Raw genomic sequence first — 19,723 nt, forward strand, 5'->3', positions numbered from 1 at the left:
ATAATTTTAGCAGAATCGTGCTAACTTGATTAAGGAACAGTTGAAGATTCTCACCCAGAAATATTTGATTTGTTATCGTTTCTTCTCCTCTACAGCTGACACGTTTTCACCAAAATATGAATCTATAAAATTTCTTTTTCAATGACGGTGTGGAGTATTTATATGATCAGTTTGATTTCCTAACATGAGCATCGTTTGATCATAATTTATCAATTATTAATACGAATTCGATGTGTTGAAGTGGGTAACGAAACAAGGAATGATTAAATTATGACACATTAACAGTATAAAGAAAATACTTTGTTATGCTGTTATATTTTCACAATATCTACAGAGCGCGGTAACAAAATGAACACAGAGACAAATATAGAGGAAATATTCACGGAGTTGAACAAGGACATGTTTTCAATGTAACAGATCATTTATAACTCATTAATACAGTTTATTTATTGTATGATATTCACTATAAAAGGTTTTACTAAAACCGCGACACGTGTTTCGCTATCGAATGGCTTTCTCAAGCGGAAAAGGATATGTTACTTCGTTTACCGAATAACACCAGAACACCCACGATTGAATTAGTCTTTGTCTATTGGTCTCTAGAAAATCTACGTTTATTCGATTTATTAATTCGTACTAAGTTTTTGGGATCTCAACATAAATTTTCATATTAAACAGTTGTCTCACGTTATGTATGTTATTGTTATTGACCAGTGTGACAAACTATTACCCTGAAGGAGATTTGAATAGCACCAAAGTTGAAGATCTAAAATAAATCTGGGTAAGAAATAGCTATTTCTATAACAAGGGAGGAAAGTGTTTTCCTCCCGAGAATGAAGTTATAGTGAATATCATACATTCAAGGGAGGAAAACTCACTTTACCCCCATGTTATACATATGATTTTTCCGCCTCCCTCAAATTTTTAAATAATTCATTTATGAAACTCCAAAAAAAAAATTTATTTATGAAACTTACAAACAAAATTTATTAAAGAACTAAAACTGAGAAGTAGGTACAGTATAACTCATAGGGACGGTATTTTCATACTTGCATCCTACATATTTTTAATTTCTGCTAGAGTAATTATTTATAGTGATGTTAAACGTGCAGTTTTGAGCAGTGGTTATTTGAATACCACTAGAACTGAGAGCTGGATCCAACGCAGTTTTCGTGATATTTTTACTAACTATATTATTATACAGCTGGTATCCCTCAGAAATACTCGTACTTGGCTGATTACAATCAGTTTCGTTAACTTTAGTGACTCCCATAATTAGGTTCGAATTTTTTTGCTTTTTTGCAAGAGATTGCTGCACATATCCTTCAGCGATATTCGTAGACTTCCAACCTCCGTGTTGCTTTAAAGTAAGAATGTCTCCTCCAGAATTTGCAAGTAAACTTGCCGAGGTTCTTCTGAAACTATGCCCGGTATAATTTATGGCATTAGGCAGTTTTAAAAATTCTAAAATTTTTGTAGGAATTTTAGCTATAGTATTTTTCCCAACCATTTGGTTGATACATTTTTCTGCTCTATAGCAGACAAATAAACGTGTCTGATCTATTTTAGGGCGTAACGATATATATTTTCTATAAATATCAATATAACTAGGGCCATTCCCCAGTGAAGCATTGATTACAAACGTTCTCTGAATATTTGTTTTAGAATTTGGTATATTTACTATTAATATTGAACGTTTATCTTCAATATCTGTAGTGGCCATTTTAAGGAGCTCGTCACACCTGCATGCTCCTGAAATTCCGAAAATGAGGAGAACCTACAAAACAAAGGATAATAATAAAAAAAAAACTGTCGACGCTGGAATTCGAACCAAAAACTACAAGGTCGTCATGAATAATGAGCGGTGCACCAACTCACTGCGCTACTGAGCCTAATAAACTACTTTTCCGGAATCATAAACATAGCATAAAGCTTTAGCTCTATTATAATCTTTAACTTTTATTTTTTAAATATATTTACTTCTCGAAAATATCTTACCTTCATTAATAAATAATTATTATCGGGGGCTTCTAATAAAAATTTATTTAGTTCCTCTTTCGAGAAGGTTTTTTTTTGCCTTATTAGGTTTATATCCTTGGTTTTGCCTTTTCAAGAAAGCAATTAATTTTGGGTATTTAATATCCATATTTTCTTTCATTTGAAGCATGGTACGTAGCATTGAATACTTGGACCACAATGTAGAGGCTTTTAGTGTATTTGCTAATATCGAAAAATATCCCAACATAACATTTTCTGAGTAAATACGAATATGCTTTTCTTCGGCCCATCGCTTGAAATGTAAATATTTTTATTCGTATTTATCTTTAGATTTTTGGGGCAATAAAGATTGTACCGTTATATTAACTTGTTCCAAAATATCCGGTGGTGTATTATTTATATCTTCAAAATCGCTTGAATCACTCATTTTTAAAATATTCTTAATATTTTACAGATATACCTATTATGTATGGTGATTCACACTTTGAAACTGTCAAACGACCATAGCATGCTATAAAATTTGTCATAAATTCGAAAACCGGATGGATCTATGAATCTAACAAATTATCATTGAAAAAATCGTTAAATTGAAATACCTACTAATTTATACCATATTGCAAAATACAGGTTGTTCTATAAATAAACGGTAAACTTTATATTTATATAATAGAATATAGTTTAGGTTGTCAATGCCGTATAAATTATTTCATTGATTATGTAACATGACGTCACTTTTACTTTTCCTCCCTAGTGAGGCAAAGTACGACTTTGCTCCCTACAATGAGGCCAGGTAATGTATACTTTGGATAGAGGTAGGCGGAAATAATGCTTTTTTATGGAAAATTCGGTGTCGAACAACTGCCATTTCATTTCAGTTAAAGAAAAACAAAGCTCAAGGCCCTGGCAAAAACTATATATTCACTGGTATTCATTGATTTTCAGAGAACCCTCCTTCCATGAAAAGAGGTAATGTAGTTTTTTTACATTTCCAATTCTTGGGTAATGAATACACGAATTGTTTTCCATTCAAATTTTTAGGGTTCTGGGGTAAAGTTCTAGCATTGGGTCATAGGTTTTCCAAGTCATCTGAATCTAGAATTGTTATTATACAATCACTGAACCGTGCTTGCCAGAAGGAGAGCAAATCCAGAATAAAGGATAGGGAAAAGGGTTACCAATATCCAGCAAATAACCCAATCCAAAAACAGATAAGATTTGATACATAAGTTTCTGTTATTTCCATTTGAATTTTGATTTCGTAGATTTTAATATACGAGTTTATTACCCATCAAATATTGAGAAATCATATGATTATTTTGTTGTGAACCACGCGCATGTACATGTTACTGGGAGGAAGTTGTTGAGAATAATAATTACGTACCTTTTTCTTTTTTTTGCTTTTCAAGCGTGATACGTGTTGTGGGATATTTTTGTTCTTATCATTAAATTATTTGATATACTCAGAAGCTAAGTTTCAATATATACACATATAATCAATACCTCCCTCAATTATTCAATGGTGATCATTTTACGACAATTACCTGTTGGTTCCTCAAGATCTGGAAGTCCTTTGGCTTGGGCTGCTTGCGAGCCAGTGACGCCCTTTTTTTTATAATAAAACCTACCCCCAAACTCTACGACTGAAGCCGTGCATCCCCTTTGTACGCGTGTACTCAAGCATCGGCAGGGTGAAGTGAATTGTTTTTGTTTTTCCTACTTTTTTTTTTTTTTCATTCGTTTGAGTTACTTTTAGTTTGAAAAGATCGAACACGCGTTACAACACTTTCGTCTAAATACCACTTGTAGATTTTATTTATACGACCGGTTTCGGGTTTGACCCCTTTATCAAGTATGAAACTTTATCAAGTACAAAACTATATACTTGATAAGGGGGTCAAACCCGAAACCGGTCGTATAAATAAAATCTACCAGTGGTATTTAGACAAAAGTGTTTTTAATTAATTTCATTCAAGTGGTCATGAATTACCATAAAGTGAGCAAGTCATCGATCACACATATTCTAACATATTACACACTTGCATGCCCACTTTGTAATGAATGAATTTACCTGTAAAGGTCAGGTGTGAATTCATTAACTATATAAATGAATTGAATTTCGGAAAGTACCGTAATTATACTTAACTTTTCGTACCTGGAAATTCAACAGATTCAGTGATAGCGAATTATTCATTTCCGCTTGATCGAACAAAATATATTGAGAGTTTTTAAATTTGTTTATTTCCATACTCTCCAATCTCCAATAGGTTGAACTACTTCTGTGATTGAATGAGTTGCATATCTGGAATTTATTTTTCCATTTTGGAAACTAGTTCTGTGTTCCTTCATGCGGGCTTTAAATGTTCTTCCAGTTTGACCTATATAAAACATCGGACATGACCCGCATGCTAATTAAAACACTGCCGATTTTTCTGAAACTGAATTTTTATCTTCGTTATCCTTAATGTGCATGCCTAAGTTGTGCCTGCTCCGCTGCGGACCGAATCAGGTTTTCAGAGTTTGGTAGAGCCACACTCTTATCATCTGACCTGAAAAACTACTCACCATATAAACTATTCGGCAATAAACCGTTGTGGGTTGCGGTGGAGGGTCGAATAAACCCACTAACTTCTTATCTAACCTAACCTAACCACGTCTTCATTCCTGTTTTTCGTAAGGAACTATATATTTCGAAACAAAATGTCGTTGAAGAACATATTTTGAAGAGGTAAATATTCAAGATTAATATGCTATTGAAGATAATCGAAACTCAACTAAATCTACACATCTGTGGTTGGTAGTAAGTTATGAATCTAGTCGACTGCAATTTGTGCTACTTACTCAACCAGACACTAAAATACACCTCAAAATCCGATATCAAAAGGTCTCACCTACTAACGTGTGAATCGTGACACGGACTGAGTCTTAGTCGTCTCCTGATCGCAGGGCTGCTACTGGCTATACAATTGTACGAATTGCTATACAATTCAATATTTTTTCGTACATGCATACCACATTGACGAAAAGCATACATTTTGACTTCATTTGGTTTTGCATTATGTCATTAATTCAAACGAGGCCGCGGTTATATATTCACAAAGTTCAATCACTTCGCCTTCGATAGTCGAATAATATGTCTTCTGTCTTCCTTCTAATTATGATAGGCGTGTCCCGCGTGTCCGTCTGCCATAGAACTCAGAAATCATAGATCACGTCCTCAGAGTAATTTTGTTACTCTGAGATCACGTCGATCACAGAGCACAAAACACTCAATTTTTAGATCAGTCAAATGTCAAATCTGTCGAAAACCGCTGGCGCTGAAAGAAAAATAAATCCACAGTAAGAAAAGAGAAAACACGAATTTATATTTCTGGATGGCAGTTGGTAGTTTAAACTGTTTAAAGCCTGAAATGAAATGAATGGACCGGTATGTAATCAGTTATCATGCATTTTAGAAACTGTTTTTATTTTTGAATATGTTCTTTATTTTTGTTTATGCAATAAAAAAGTTATGTTTTATTTACCACCTCTTTTTTTATTAGCGGTAGCAGTTTCAACTGCCGAGGTCATTCACCTCACCCCTCATGATTTTTGTTTTAGGAGACGCTTTAATCCGTCTTTGCATCATGCGGGAAGCTGTCACTTGTCAATTATTCTGATGACAGTATTGGCGACCATTGATGCTATACAAAAATAGCGAAAAGCATACATTTTCATCCGTCATTTTCGTACAATTTTTTTTGCCTTGGAGCAGCACTGCCTGATGGTGACGTGCGTAAAAAGCCAGTTTTTTTCTGGTGAAATTCATTTTAATAAGATTCATTTTACGCCAGAGGTTCCAAATTATTCTGCTTATCTGAAGTGTTTTTTATCCATTGCAGATTTGCAATGGTTAGATTTTTTGATATATTACAGCGATTATATTCTCCATAGTTTCTGAAAAAATATCCTGATAGATTCAGGTTCAGATTCAGATTCAGATTTTGGTGGTTGTAAATTTTCTTCGTAATTTTTTCAATACTTTGCGATCGGTCGTAACAAATATTTTATTTTCAGGTAAATTTGATAGCACCGGAATTGCTACTGGCACTCCAAACGAGAGTATTGGAAAAGTTAAAACGTTACGGCTCAACGTTCATAGTGAGAGCGAGAATTGGGCCATCTTGAGTGAGGTAATGTATTTTTCATCGACATTGAACAACAGTTGTGAAGAATATTAGATAATTATTTCTTGTTGTCAACTTGTGTACGTTCGATATTTCTTCACCTCCATTACAGAAATGACCAATTTATACTACTATTTTTTGCAGATACATATTCAGGACGAATTGAGCGCCAGGTGACCAACTTCCAAAGTACGAGCAGTGTCATCGACATTTTTGTACCAGCATTTACCTCGGCGCATACTAGATCGCTCATCTGCGCATCATCTGTGATATATACCCAACTGTTGATAATTAACAACGACTTCCGGGTCGAACTGTGTTCGGAATTGATCGCGAGGTTATTAACACAACGGAAATAGTACTAATTATTAAAGATATAAATATCATAATTGGAACAGTTGCTTCAAACAACATAATGATTACCTTTCATCATAATGCATTGTTATGTATATCAATTGAAATGAAAGTTGTTCAAAACAAATCTCAGGATCACCAACAGATTCTTTTTGAACGGATATTCTGAAATATCTTGTGAATAGTAGGAAACTTGCATGAAATCTATTCCACGTCTATACCTATTATTCATTTTTCCATTCATTCATTCATTAAATCTAAAGAAATGAACTTTTAACGTTCAAGCCAGTCTCGGATAAACCTACACAATAGGTTGAATGAACGCCTACCAGAAAACAACTACTCCCCTGGCTGATACCACGAAGGGCGTTGGATTATATCCGACAGGCGTCAGTGCAAGAATCTTCACAGAAAATTTCCTGCATATGCAATTGGCAATGCAACTGAAAGAATCGACCTTCAGTTTTGGAACGGGCACAGTTGCAGGCCGGTTTCGGGCTCATTATCCACTCGACCTCAAGTCGAGTGGCTAATGAGCCACTCATTGACCTCAAGTCAATGATATTCCATAATTGAAAATCGGAATTCTTTCAGAGTATTTCATTCCTCTTCCTAAGCTGGAGCGAACAACAAAATGTCACTCCATCTATTGGACGAGGTACTAACCAACTGCATATCCGAAATTTGACCGATTCCTCTGAATGAGGAAGAAAAACTTTTTTATTAGTTAGTGGGCTATGCTTGAAGACTGGCAGTAAACAAATCTAAAGAAATAAACTTTAAACGTTCAAGGCTTGAACTGACAAGGCCCACTATAAGACACATTCATTCAATATTCACAGACTAGTTCAATTCGCATCAACATTGAGGAGTTGTTAAACAATATCAATGTTTATATACATGGTGACCCATTAAAAAACACATCAAGATTGTTTGTAAGTGATTCAAATTTCGAGTTGTAAACCATTGCAGAATTTTCAACACTTTGAGGGTGGATGTCATCTCCCACATTTTTTTAACGGTGCTAACAATAATTTTTTTGGAAATAGAAAAAATTAAATTGATTTCATTCAAAAATTCGACGTAATAATCAAGTAAACGCTGGAATCACCTCTAAGGCAACATCATTACACATTATTATAATACGCGAATGACCTCCAACCAAGCAATTACAATACCACGCTGTTGATTGAGTCATAACCAGAAATTTGTAACTTATTTTGGTCCGAAATTGTGCAATAAGCTGCCACTTCATATAAAGAATAATTACTGTAAATTAAAGAAGGAATTGAAAGTTTTCATCAGAAATCATTATGATCAATTGCAGGATATCTTTGAAAATGTTTGAGATAAATTACCTGCTCTATCTCTCTTCTCAATACCTCCCTCTAGCAACCATTCTCCAACTGCGATTTCAAACCTAGTAGGGTAGACAGTAATATACAGTGTGTAACAACGAAAACTTAACAGAGCCGTTTTTGAATAAAAAAGTAAGATATTTAAAAAAAAACTCGGACACGTCGATTTCTAATTGAAGGGGGACACCTTTCAGACTAATCAGATTTTTTGTAGTACGCACCCCCTCGGAGGGGTGCGTCCGACGACCCTTATTTAGTTAGGGAAAGTAGGTCGAGTGGCACCTTGTTTTAAAGGTCTTTCGAATGTCTTTACATCTCTATTGAAAGAAAATTTTTGTAACGATTAGTTTTCGAGATAATTTGAAGATTTAAAGGTATTTTAAATGAGTTAAATTTTTTTTAAAGGTACAATTTACGTTCAGAACTTTCATAAAAAAAATAATTTTTGATTTTTGTGACAACCTGCTAATACGTGTCCATTTGATTTCGTAAAAAAGTAAGAATTATTTGTTTATTACGAGAAGATTTTTTCGGAGGATGGGGTTGGTTACCACCTTATGAAGGTTGCCTTTTGACGTGGAAATTTTATTCTTCTGATAAAAAAGTGAATCATACTAAAAACTTGAATTTCACTAGTTCGGACTTCCATTGTCTACTATATAAAATGATTTGAAATCCTTGAAACAAGTAAAAAAGAATAGTTGAAAATAACAATTATATTAAGCAACAATAAACCTGAAATGAAATGATAGTGAAATAACCTACAAGTAAAAATATAATAATTGAATAAATAAAAATTAAAGGAATGAAAAAAGAAAATAATAAAAAAAAAAAGTGTAGAGATTCCAAGTCACGTTAGTTCACGACGTTTCGATTGTTGGTATCTACAATCGTCTTCGGGTGATGACTGGACTGATTCCTCCAAGAGATGACTATTTTATAGTCCCATTTTCCGCTTCACTGATTCCGTGAGAGATGACCGTTTTGGCGGGAGTTGGTCATTTTTCGTTTGATGATGGGTTTCCATATGTTTCGTATATCTACGCTGGCCTGGCTGAATACATTGTTGAACAACATGTATGCGGCTTCCTTAAATTTTCTCCTGAACCAATGTTCCTCTCTGTGCAAGATCTCAGCTTGGGACCACTCGATGTTGTGTTGATGGGTCCATGGGACAATGGACGTCCGAACTAGTGAAATTCATCACGAAACATTGTCAATCACCTTCAAACAAATACTAAAAACTTACTTACACGACGAATACAACCTGCTGATTTCCTTAAATGCTGATGACACAGAAAAGTTTAAAGAACTGTTTTAGGGTTAATAAATCCTAATAATTGTTTTTTAAGCACACACAAAAAAAGTAACACCTAATGAGGGTAACTCACATTTAGAGTAAATGTTCAAAATGAGCGCCATTTTGTTCCATGCACCAATAAAGATCTCAGGAGTTATAGCTCGGTATTCATCAATAATTCTACGGCGTAATTCATCCAAATTGACTGGCTGTGTAGCATAAACTTCAGACTTTAGATATCCCCACAAAAAGTAGTCCAGTGGTGTTAAATCTGGTAATCGGGCTGGCCATTCAATTGTACCTCTTCTGTCAATCCATTGTCTTTCAAAATGATTATTCAAAACATTTCGAACCTGCTGGGCATAATGGGGTGGTGCACCGTCTTGTTGAAAATGGATAAATTCATCTTGACATCTTTTATCCTGTTCAATTATTTCAACTATACGAGGTTGTATTGCCTCTTCAAGAAGTTGTAAATAAGAATCACCGGTTACATTTCCATCAATGAAAAATGGACCTATGATATGATTGCCTAATATTCCGGCCGAGACATCAACTTTTGGGGATGTTGGGTATGTATTTCTGCATATTGTCTTGGGTTTTCATCCGACCAATAACGGCAATTGTGACGGTTCACGCAACCATTTAAATAAAATGAGGTTTCGTTCGAAAAACAGATGTTATAAAGCAGCTCGGGATTTTGCATTAATCTCTCACTTATGCCCTCACAAAACTCCTGTCTTCGCTCAAAATCATCCTAATTGAGTTCATGAACAAGTTTAATTTTGTAAGGGTGGAATTTGTGGTTTTTAAAGATTCTCCATGCGCTCATATGGCTTATTCCGGCCATTGCTGATAAACCTGTGGTACTTAACCTGGGATTGGCGATGACTTGGCCATTCACTCCAATCGCATTGTCGTCATTCATTAACCTTCTCTGAACATTTCTCTTCTTATTTAAAACCGAAGCTGTCTCCCTGAATTTTGTGACCAAATCCAGAACGTGATTTCTCCTTAGGTGTTAACCAAAATCAAAATGTTCTTTATTAACTATTCTCCATACAATTTTAAGGTATTTTTTTGTGGTGTTTATAAAATATATACAATAAAAAATATATATACAAATATACAAAATGTACACAAGGGTTTCCCCAATGGAGTGGAACAGTGGGAAGGATTGGGATGGGTAGTGAATGGGGTAGAGGGAGTGGCAGGAAAAGACCCCGATACATTTGCGCTCTCAAGAATTCCGCACGGAAGAGAAAAGCGCCTCCACACAGTCCCCCGATGGGACAGTGGGAGACGCCCCCGCTGGTGTTGGCGGTTGGCTCTCCACTCAAAAACGCCTTATATCAGCCTCATCTATAGTTTTCCGCTTCCTGCCGAGGCTTACGCGGAAGTTGTCATTCTGTCGCGTTTCGGTACTTCTCAGAGAATCATTCGTCTGTTTGTTGGTAGCAGTTGTCGATATCCCCCTGGAAAAAGTTCATTAAAAAACCAGGTAAGAGTATTTCTGCTATCACGTCATCATGTGTGCGTGAATACTCTTATCCATTTTTTCCATGAACTAAGCGCGATCGCATTCGCGCCGTTCACGGTATATCTCCAGTTCTTCATAGACTAGCCCGTGCTCACGGCGCTGTCCATGATAGCTTCTAACTGCCGTGACGTCCCTCGTCAGCGGGCTCTTCGGTAGAAAGAACTTGAAGAATTTCTGAGCCAGTCTCCTGATATGGTCGGTGACTGACTCCACTCCTGCCAGATCTAACAGATTGTTCAATGAAATGTATCTGTCACTGTTAGTGCAAATACGGAGCACCTTATTCTGCATTCTCTCGAGTCTCATTAAAGGGGACTTCTTGAGACTGCAGAACACAGGACTCGCGTACAACATAGCCGGCCTAATTATTTGTTTATAAATAAGCAACTTGTTGTCAACACTGAGCTTAGAGTTCCGTGCAATGAGCGGATACGTGCGTTTTATCGCCGCACCTGCTCGTTGGATCGCCATACTCAAGTGTTCCTGGAAGTTCAGGTGCTTGTCCAGGATCACTCCCAGATATCTCGCACTCTTCTGCTCGTCAATGCACTTATCCTTAACTCGCAACTTCTTGAAGATTTTCACATTCGTGAATTTCCTCGTGAAGTTTACGAGTTCAGTTTTATCGGGATTTATTTCGATTTTATTTTGTTCGAAATATGGCACGACTAGCCTATCGAGGTGGATCTGAAGCTGCTGCTTCGCCACCTCGCTCGAGAAAGAGTGCGCGTAAATCGCGGTGTCATCCGCGAAAATACCCACCTCCGTCCTCGAGAACATAGGGAAGTCATGCGTATATAATGAATATAAGTGCGGTGACAAACAGGACCCCTGCGGGACACCTGCTTTGATTGAATAATTTGCAGATGTGGTTTGGTCCACTCTTACACGAAAAGTTCGGTTGCTCAAGTAGGATTCTAGAATCCTAATCACGAATAAAGGCATGCCTGCCGACCACATTTTGGCGACAAACCCCTCTATCCAAACTTTATCGAATGCTTTCTTGACATCTAACAGGACCATAACTGTATTCTTCCCCTGGTTGAAGGACTCCCTCACCCCGTGAACAACCCGGACCAGTTGCGATGTCGTATTCCGACCTCGCCGGAACCCGAATTGCTCCTCGGGGATGAGTTTCATCCTATCTTCCAGGCGGAGAAGACTGATGATTTTATCGATAACCTTCGCGACCGAACTGAGAAGCGAGATCGGTCGGTAGCTATCAATACGTGTTTTGATTTTTCCTGGTTTCGGAACGGGCACTACCACCGCATGTTTCAGACAATCTGGGTAATGCTGGTGCTTGATTATTGCGTTCACAATATGCACCAGTTGTACGATACCCTTTCGCGGTAGGTTGCGGAGCAGAACTGCATCAATTCCATCAATGCCTGGGGCTTTATTTTTTCCCAGGCGCTTGATGTTCAAAATGATTTCTTCTACGTCTGTGATCCACTTTATCAATGTTTGCTCCGGTATAATTGGAGCCGGCCTATTTCTGACTTCATTAGCCAGTCTGGTTTTATTGGTGTGTTCTTCACAGACATCCGGTTCAACTCGGTGCACGCTGGAAAAATATTCCCCGAACAACTGAGCCTTTTGATGGTCCGTCACCGCGTGCACTTGCCCGCTCTCTATGGTAGGAGTAGCCTCAGACCGATTGCTCAGTTTTTTGGCCATCCTCCACACAGAGTGGTCGTGCACGTTCAGGCTTTCGAGGGTTTTGCTCGTTAAATGAAATTGATGTTTTATCAGCATTTTGGTCGTAGCCAAAAAATAAAGCGATAACTGAAACCCTTTCAGCAGTACTGTAAGGCATTTTTAAACAAATAACAATACACGACCCGTTTAAACAAAACAATCGAACGATGTACTAATGAAGAGGAGGAGTGGGTATTGATTTTAAAAAAGGGATTTTATTTAACAAAAAACTGATAGGAAGAACTGCTCGAAATTATTTTTATTTAGGCATACAAGTTACCGAGTGGTCTGTCTAATGTATTATTGACATGGCAATTTCAACTTCAAATTATCTCGAAAACTAATCGTTACAAAAATTTTCTTTTGACAGAGTTGTAAAGGTATTCGAAAGACCTTTAAAACAAGGCAAGTTTCGACTTCTAAGGGTTGTCGTTCGTAGGGGTACGACTGCTGGTTAACGAAAAAACAGATTTTAAACAGATTTTTTCTAACAGAATTTCATCATCTGCCTTGGAACTTAGTTTTTTCATATTTTGTTTTATTGACATTTTCTCAGCACCAACTTTTCTAGGTTTATTTTTCTCCTCTTTTTCCTCTTTTTATTCATTTTAGAAGCTGGAATAGGTCTGTCTGTTACATATGATGCAAGGAACGCATCTTCAGAAAATATGTTAGAATTTAAGGGGTGTATGCCAGTTTTCATGAATCCTTGAGTAACGTTTTGTAGGCTGAAAACTGCTAAATAGGCATCTCTAACAAACTGCGCAATTTGGTAGTTTGTAATGTATTGATAGAGTCAAAATGTTTTTAAACAGCCACGACAAGTGGCAGTACATTTTTCTTTGTTAAACAAATTAAGTCACAACGCAAACATACTTTTTTGTCCTAAAATCTTTGATGTGGTCTACCGACGTCATTCGTGAACTGTCAAATGTTTGTGGATGACAGCTATTCAGTATTGCCATACAAACATTAAAATCAAATTATGGTAGAATTTTGGTAAGTGGTAGAAAATCACTTCGGCTCTTCCAAAGCCTGGTTCTTTCATACACACTCTCCTATTCGTTTCCAGTTAATTTTTCTTTCGGATGAACAAAAAATTGTGGTTCTCGATGTTCTGACCACTTATTCAAGTAATAGTGCAGTTAGAGATTCATGCAAGTTTCATTACATATTTTTTAAATATCTTATGTTTTCAAGGTGGAAGAGACATTTTTCAAATACTGTGTTCTAATGAAGAGATGATATTTTTCAAATGATATTGAATAGAAGATCAAAGAGGTTCAGTGTTGTTTGGGATTATCAATAGCCTGCAACTAATTCAATGCTGGTTTGTACGTCTTCATATCTCTTTGATGATTCCAGTTGCTGTCAAGCAAAGAATCACTGATAAAATAAATCTGGAAGTGCAGAAACAAATTTGTTATTTTACTATCTCTTCAGAATGCATCTTCAGAATGCATCTGCATATCTCCTCTCATTCATACAGAAAATGATTTATTGTTCATCTTTACTGAATACTTTTCTTCACTGGTTTTGAAAGCCGTTTTCATTCATGATGAATTATTATTAATAATTACTGTTGGCTACCTTCATATTAGAACATATTTTACATCATTCCACGTCTTTAACAAATTCCAAAAATCATATATTCACATGTCTTCTCTATTTAAAATTCTCTAAAAATCGTAAGACTGTTTTTGAGACACACAGTTATGTGTTTTATGAAAGAGTAAATCAAATGTAATATTGTATACAAGGTCCTTCAGCTGTTGAATAATAACCATAACACACCAGTCAAAATAATATACCTACCATATTAATATATTGCAGATATGACCAATTTTCTCTCTATAATTTTCATTTGCAAAGTTGTGTTCTTCAGGTCTGTCCAATGTCATATCACAAGTATAATGGTAAAGTTTTTCTAGCATTATATTTGTGGTCATATCAGACGTTTTCTGATTTGCAGCTCATTAGAGAACACAACTTATGTAAATACTTCTCTATAGTTTCCGAAAGCTTGAAGATATTGTTTAACTATTCAAAACAGGATTATTCCAAAAAAAACATATTTTTTGGATAATATGATAATGAACTAGTTCAGCGTACTATTTTGCAGAATTAAGTGTATCCAAAACTTTTATCTCGTATTGTGAATTTTTCTATTATTTAATTTTCATTGATGAAATTATAACGAATTGAACTGACATTTTTCAGCAATGGATATATTTTAATTGTTAATTTGGCCATAAAATCAAGTACAAGCAGTATTTTCCCAAGCTTTCATGAATATTTAACAATTTTCTATTTACTTTTATAAGTGTTGACAAAATAAAGATATTTATGTAGTTCGTTGAGATTTTCATTTCTTGTCCCGATACAATTACTTAATACACCACCTTCTTCAGTGATATGTTACTGATAGAAATTCAAACTGAACACATTCCTCAATCACCAAAACTGCAATAGGCTTCTCGACCAAGTAAGCGTCTTCAAGATATGAAATTTGTTTTCAAGAATGAATTCTGCAGTATCATTATTTTCTCTTTTATTGTCATTTTTGATACCAATGGAACATATTCAGATGAACTGCTGTTAGTCATAATTTTGCTTCTCTCTTCGTTCGAATGTTTTCGTTTCAACAACAATTCCTCTCAATTGCCAGGATGTATATATTATAAAATTTTTACAATTATAGTTTCGATTAATTATGAAATCTAGTGAAAAATGTGGTATCTCAGATTATTCAGAACTTTTGATCACTCATATAAACAAATGAGTTCAACTTTTAACTATTGAATATTCAAATCAAGTAAAAGTTTTCACTCTCCTGACTGCGGCCGGCAGTTTCTATGTACTACCTCTGACTTCTGAGAAACAAGCTAGTGTTGCTTCGCTTTCATACAGTCGGCTATATCCTCCACAGTTCTATTGGGAGTTCTCACCAGACTTTCCTCATTCTTCTCTACCACCACTACGGCAGAATAAATTCCTTAGGGACCGTCAGATTAAGTACCCAATCATAGCATATGTTCCACAATGTGGGACCAATTACGGAGCCTTGTGGATCCCCCGAGTTGATGTTCATTTCTCCCTTGAATCCTATCAGTAGCACTCCCTCTTCAAGGGAGTACATGCATGCAGGTACATTTCTTCTTTCAGGATCCCTTCATATGGTGCGGAATTGATGGCGTTTGGTACATCCAACGTTATTATAGCGCATCTTTTTCTGCTAATCCTTTCGTCTGCGATGTTTTATACCTTTGCCAGTGCAACAGGTCACCTCTTCTTCGTATTTCTCTTGAGAGTCTCTCCTTGATCAATTGCTCGAGAAGTTTCCCAATGATTTTAAGGATGTATATGGGCCTTTATCAATAAGAACGAATCTTCGAAAAATTGTCCTGTTGATTATAGGAGGTCCTAGATTCTCAGACGCCGTTCTGGGTGTGCCTTAACGACAACTTTGATGGTTTCAGCTGGAAGTTCATCCGGACCGAGGGCTTTCTTCTCTTTCAGTCTTTCGTTGGCTTCCATGAGTTTTTCCATTGTGAAAAGTGGTATCTCCCCCAGTACAAAGTTAATTTGTTTCTGTTCGCAAGTTCATTCACTTCTTCATGGCATTCCCAGACCAGTTTTGATGTCACGTTCGGGTTTGACAGAGCCCCTAGTGCGCTCTTGCTGTCTGTAAAAATATTGATCCGCTCATTTCTTTGTGGTCTCAATTCAATAAGCCTTGCACACTTCAAGATAGTATACACTTCCGCCTGAAAGATGGATGTGTATAGTCCTAGCGGATAACTGTAGTTTAAATTTCTATCCACTCGGTATATTCCAGCTTCCGTTCTATGTTTGGTCTTCAATCCATCTGTATACCAGGCGTTTTTCCAAACATGTTTTCGGGATGACTAATGGTCTTCCACTCTTCACGGGTTATGATTTTGGCCGTGAAGTTTGTGTTAAAGGTGTAGTTCGGTGTCATGTGGTCCATGAACATATTCAACATGTGCTTCCCACTTGTTCCGAAATTTCTGTTCGGTCCGATCTTTTATAGTTCGATGAGTTTTACAGTCTGATTTGGCCGATCCTGGCCTCCCCCATTATCACAAGGTGTAAAGGAGGTAGATTCAGGAGTGTCTCCAATGCAGCTGTTGGAGTAGTTCTCATTGCTCCCGTCATTCCCGAACATGCAAGTCTTTGCACCTTGCCTAGTTTGTTGATGGCGGTCGCCTGCTTCATCTTTGGCCACCAGACTAGAGATGCGTATGTTATCATGGGTTTAACCACCATCGTGTATAGCCAATATACCATGTCTGGTTTTAGCCCCCATATTTTTCCATAGGTGTGCTGGCGAGCATCAGTGCTAGCTCCGCTTTCCTCTCTATCCTGTCCAAGTGTTGGTTCCAGGTCAGTTTGGAATCTAGGATTACTCCCAGATATTTAGCCTCCCCCGACACTTGTATTTCTTCACCTCGAAGTTTTAGAGGTCCGAGACCCTCCGTTTTAGTCCTCTTGGTGAATGCTACTATGGTCGATTTTGATGGGCTTATGTTAAGCCCTTCTTCTTCGATCCATCTCGTTATAATATTCAGGGCCTGCTGCATGCATCCCTTCACTACATTATTGTATTTACCCTGGACTAAGACGATTAAGTCGTCTGCATAGCCCAGTGCTTTATATCCATTGCGGTCCAGGAGACATAATAGCTCGTCCATTACAAGTTTCCATAACAGAGGAGATAGAACTCCCCCTGAGGACAGCCTCTTGCTACCCGTGCCACGACTGTTTCCCCATAATGGTTGTATATACCAATCTTCCCCTGAGCATGCAGTCTATCCACCTACAGCTTGTCTTGTCGATCCCTCTTCTCCTCGACGCCTGGATGATTGATTCTAACGACGAAGTATCAATCTAAAAGTACTTCCTTGTTTTTGTAAGTATATTCTACTTTTTCTGTTACCCGACATAAAGCCGTTTCTGTTGACATACCTGACCTGTATGCATATTAGTCTCGATGTAATGGTCTGATAGCCAGTGATGCGTCCCTGATATGCCTGTCAAGTAGTTTTTCTAGCGTTTTCAACGCAAATGACATAAGACTAATTGGTCTCAAGGCCTTCGCCGAGTCCTGTCCGATTTTCACAGGTTTCGGAATGATAAGCCTCCAAATTTTTGGTATGTATTCCAGTGCTAAACTTGCCCTGAGTATTATACACAATTTTTTGAAAAGTACTTCCGGTGCCTTTTGAAGCATTACTGGAATATGCCATCAGGTCCCGGCGACTTATAGGGTTGAAATGAGCTTACATCCCATTTAATTTTCGCCAGATCTATCACCTTTGTCATTTGCCAGTCCTCCCTGGATGCCCTTTTCGGGGTCTCCAGTTCTGAATTCGTCCAGGACTCCGGTGTTAGATTTGTAATTTCTGACCCGGGAAAGTGTACCCAGAAAAGCTCTCTAATAGTCACTTCTCCGGTTTTTGTATACTCCCCCGTATTATTTATTGAGACCTGAGGTTCCTTCGAGAGTATTTTGTAGAGCCTGGCACATGCTTGGGTCTGTTCGACTTCCTCACATTGCCTTCTCCACTTATCTTTCTTGGATTTTCTCAGGACTTTGTTATACTCAGTTAGGGACCTTCTGTATTGGTCCCATGAACCTGATTTCCTTGCACATCTGAAGGCTTTTCTAGTTTTTTTTCTCATCCTCGCTAGATCTTCATTCCACCAGGGCACATTCTTGTTTGATCTCTGGTTTACTATGGGACAATGTTCGTTGTACGTAGGGATGATAGCTCCCTGTAATCGATCTGCTGCCAGCTCTAGGTCTATGCAATCTCTGATGTCAAAATCCATGCGGTCTAAACAGGTTTCCAGGTCCACCATATAGGCTTCCCAGTTAGTTTTCCGGGGATTTTGATATGTTAGGATCGAGGTCTGAATCCTTCCGATTTCAAAGTTTATGTGTCGATGGTCTGAACAACTTTCCTCATCGGACACATTCCATTTCCGAATATAGTTACTCACAAATGTAGTTCCTATCGTTACGTCTATCACTTCACTACGTCTCGCATTTACGAAAGTAGGTTTGTTGCCTATGTTCAAAATGTCCAAGTTATTTGCCATGATAAACTGTAGTAAGTGCTGACCTCTTTCGTTGGTGTTGGTGCTTCCCCAGGTTAGGTGGTGTGCATTGGCATCACAGCCAATTATCACTTGTAGTTCCTCTGCTTGGCAGGTCCTAACCAACTCTTCCACTTTCCTGGTTGGTGGTGGTTCCGGACTGTCCTAAGGGAGGTATACTGATCCAATGATTTCCTCAGGTCCGCCCCCGCCAGCTGTCTTCATTTTGACTGCCGTCAAGTCTCTGGAACACAAATTACTCAACGGCAGTACCTATATTTATTCCTTTAGGGATAATTATGCATGTTTTTGGGTTACTATTTGGTAGCCCTTTACTCAGATATCCGGATCTACTTCTCCTATTAGTGTTTTCCACGCTTTCTGTTCGGTTCTATTATTGTTGTCATCAGATTATTTCTACTTTGTTTGTATTCGTTTCGACTTAGTATTTTTTGTAGTTTATCAATTCCTTTGTTCGACCTTACCAATTTCCATCTAGCTTGAGCACATGACATGTTTTTCAGTAACCTCTTTGAACCACCAGTATACAGGTGGTAGAATAGTAATAACCTATGGAAACTTTACACAAACTACCACTACTAGTTTACTTATGATTACAAAAATTCAATGTACGAAAGTACCTTCAAGTAACTACAAAAACTACAGATATCTTCAGACAAACAATATGAGAAAAAGTTTTGGCTTTCTCCTTCCCTATTCTCATACAAAAGTTGTAAATATCTTTCGAAGAAAAGAGAAAAAGCAATTCGGTTCAAAATGAATTCTTTACCAAGATGTTGTAGCATTTCAAATGCTAGATCATGCATTGAAGTTACCTTCATATAGGAAGAATTACCATATGAAATTTTACTCACATGAAACACTATCGATTGGTGGAACTAGAAGTTTGGGAATAAGGAACGTGTCTTATCACCCTCACATTATATATCACAATATCTGATTGAAGCTGGCGGAGTATGTATCTGTCATGATGACTTGATGGAACAAAACAAATTTTCCACCTATCAGAACCTTAAAATTTCCATGAATATTTTCAAATATTCATGGAAATTTTAAAAGACGAAGCACCCACTCACTTCATAGCCTAGTATCTTCATGATAGAGAATGCCATAAAGCTTGTTTTTTTCTGTTCAAATAATCGTAAATTACTTAAATACTTCTCGC

At 37.1% G+C, this 19,723-nt stretch overlaps 2 protein-coding genes across 2 annotated transcripts in view; one reads left to right on the forward strand and one right to left on the reverse strand.

Annotated features, from left to right (window-relative positions):
* Window positions 1–14,768, forward strand: part of Mgat4a (alpha-1,3-mannosyl-glycoprotein 4-beta-N-acetylglucosaminyltransferase a) — a 107,997-nt gene extending 93,229 nt beyond the window's left edge. The window contains exons 11-12 of the mRNA XM_074182676.1: window positions 6,052–6,167; window positions 6,306–14,768. Coding sequence (XP_074038777.1) covers window positions 6,052–6,167; window positions 6,306–6,338 — 149 coding nt within the window. The 3' untranslated portion in view covers window positions 6,339–14,768. The remainder of the gene's footprint in view (window positions 1–6,051; window positions 6,168–6,305) is intronic.
* A 2,899-nt stretch (window positions 14,769–17,667) lies between these two features.
* LOC141487482 (uncharacterized) lies at window positions 17,668–18,540 on the reverse strand. The gene has a single exon (XM_074186574.1). The coding sequence runs from the start codon at window positions 18,538–18,540 to the stop codon at window positions 17,668–17,670; it is 873 nt and encodes a 290-aa protein (XP_074042675.1).
* Between the last annotated feature and the right edge of the window lie 1,183 nt (window positions 18,541–19,723).

This window comes from Leptinotarsa decemlineata, unplaced genomic scaffold (genome assembly GCF_025532065.1).
Source record: "Leptinotarsa decemlineata unplaced genomic scaffold, Ldec_3_MD MMD2_P_RNA_scaffold_2, whole genome shotgun sequence".
Taxonomy (NCBI): domain Eukaryota; kingdom Metazoa; phylum Arthropoda; class Insecta; order Coleoptera; family Chrysomelidae; genus Leptinotarsa; species Leptinotarsa decemlineata.

Coding starts and splice junctions, on each gene's coding strand:
- LOC141487482 (XM_074186574.1), bottom strand. CDS start 18,540: ATGGCAAATAACTTGGACATTTTGAACATAGGCAACAAACCTACTTTC.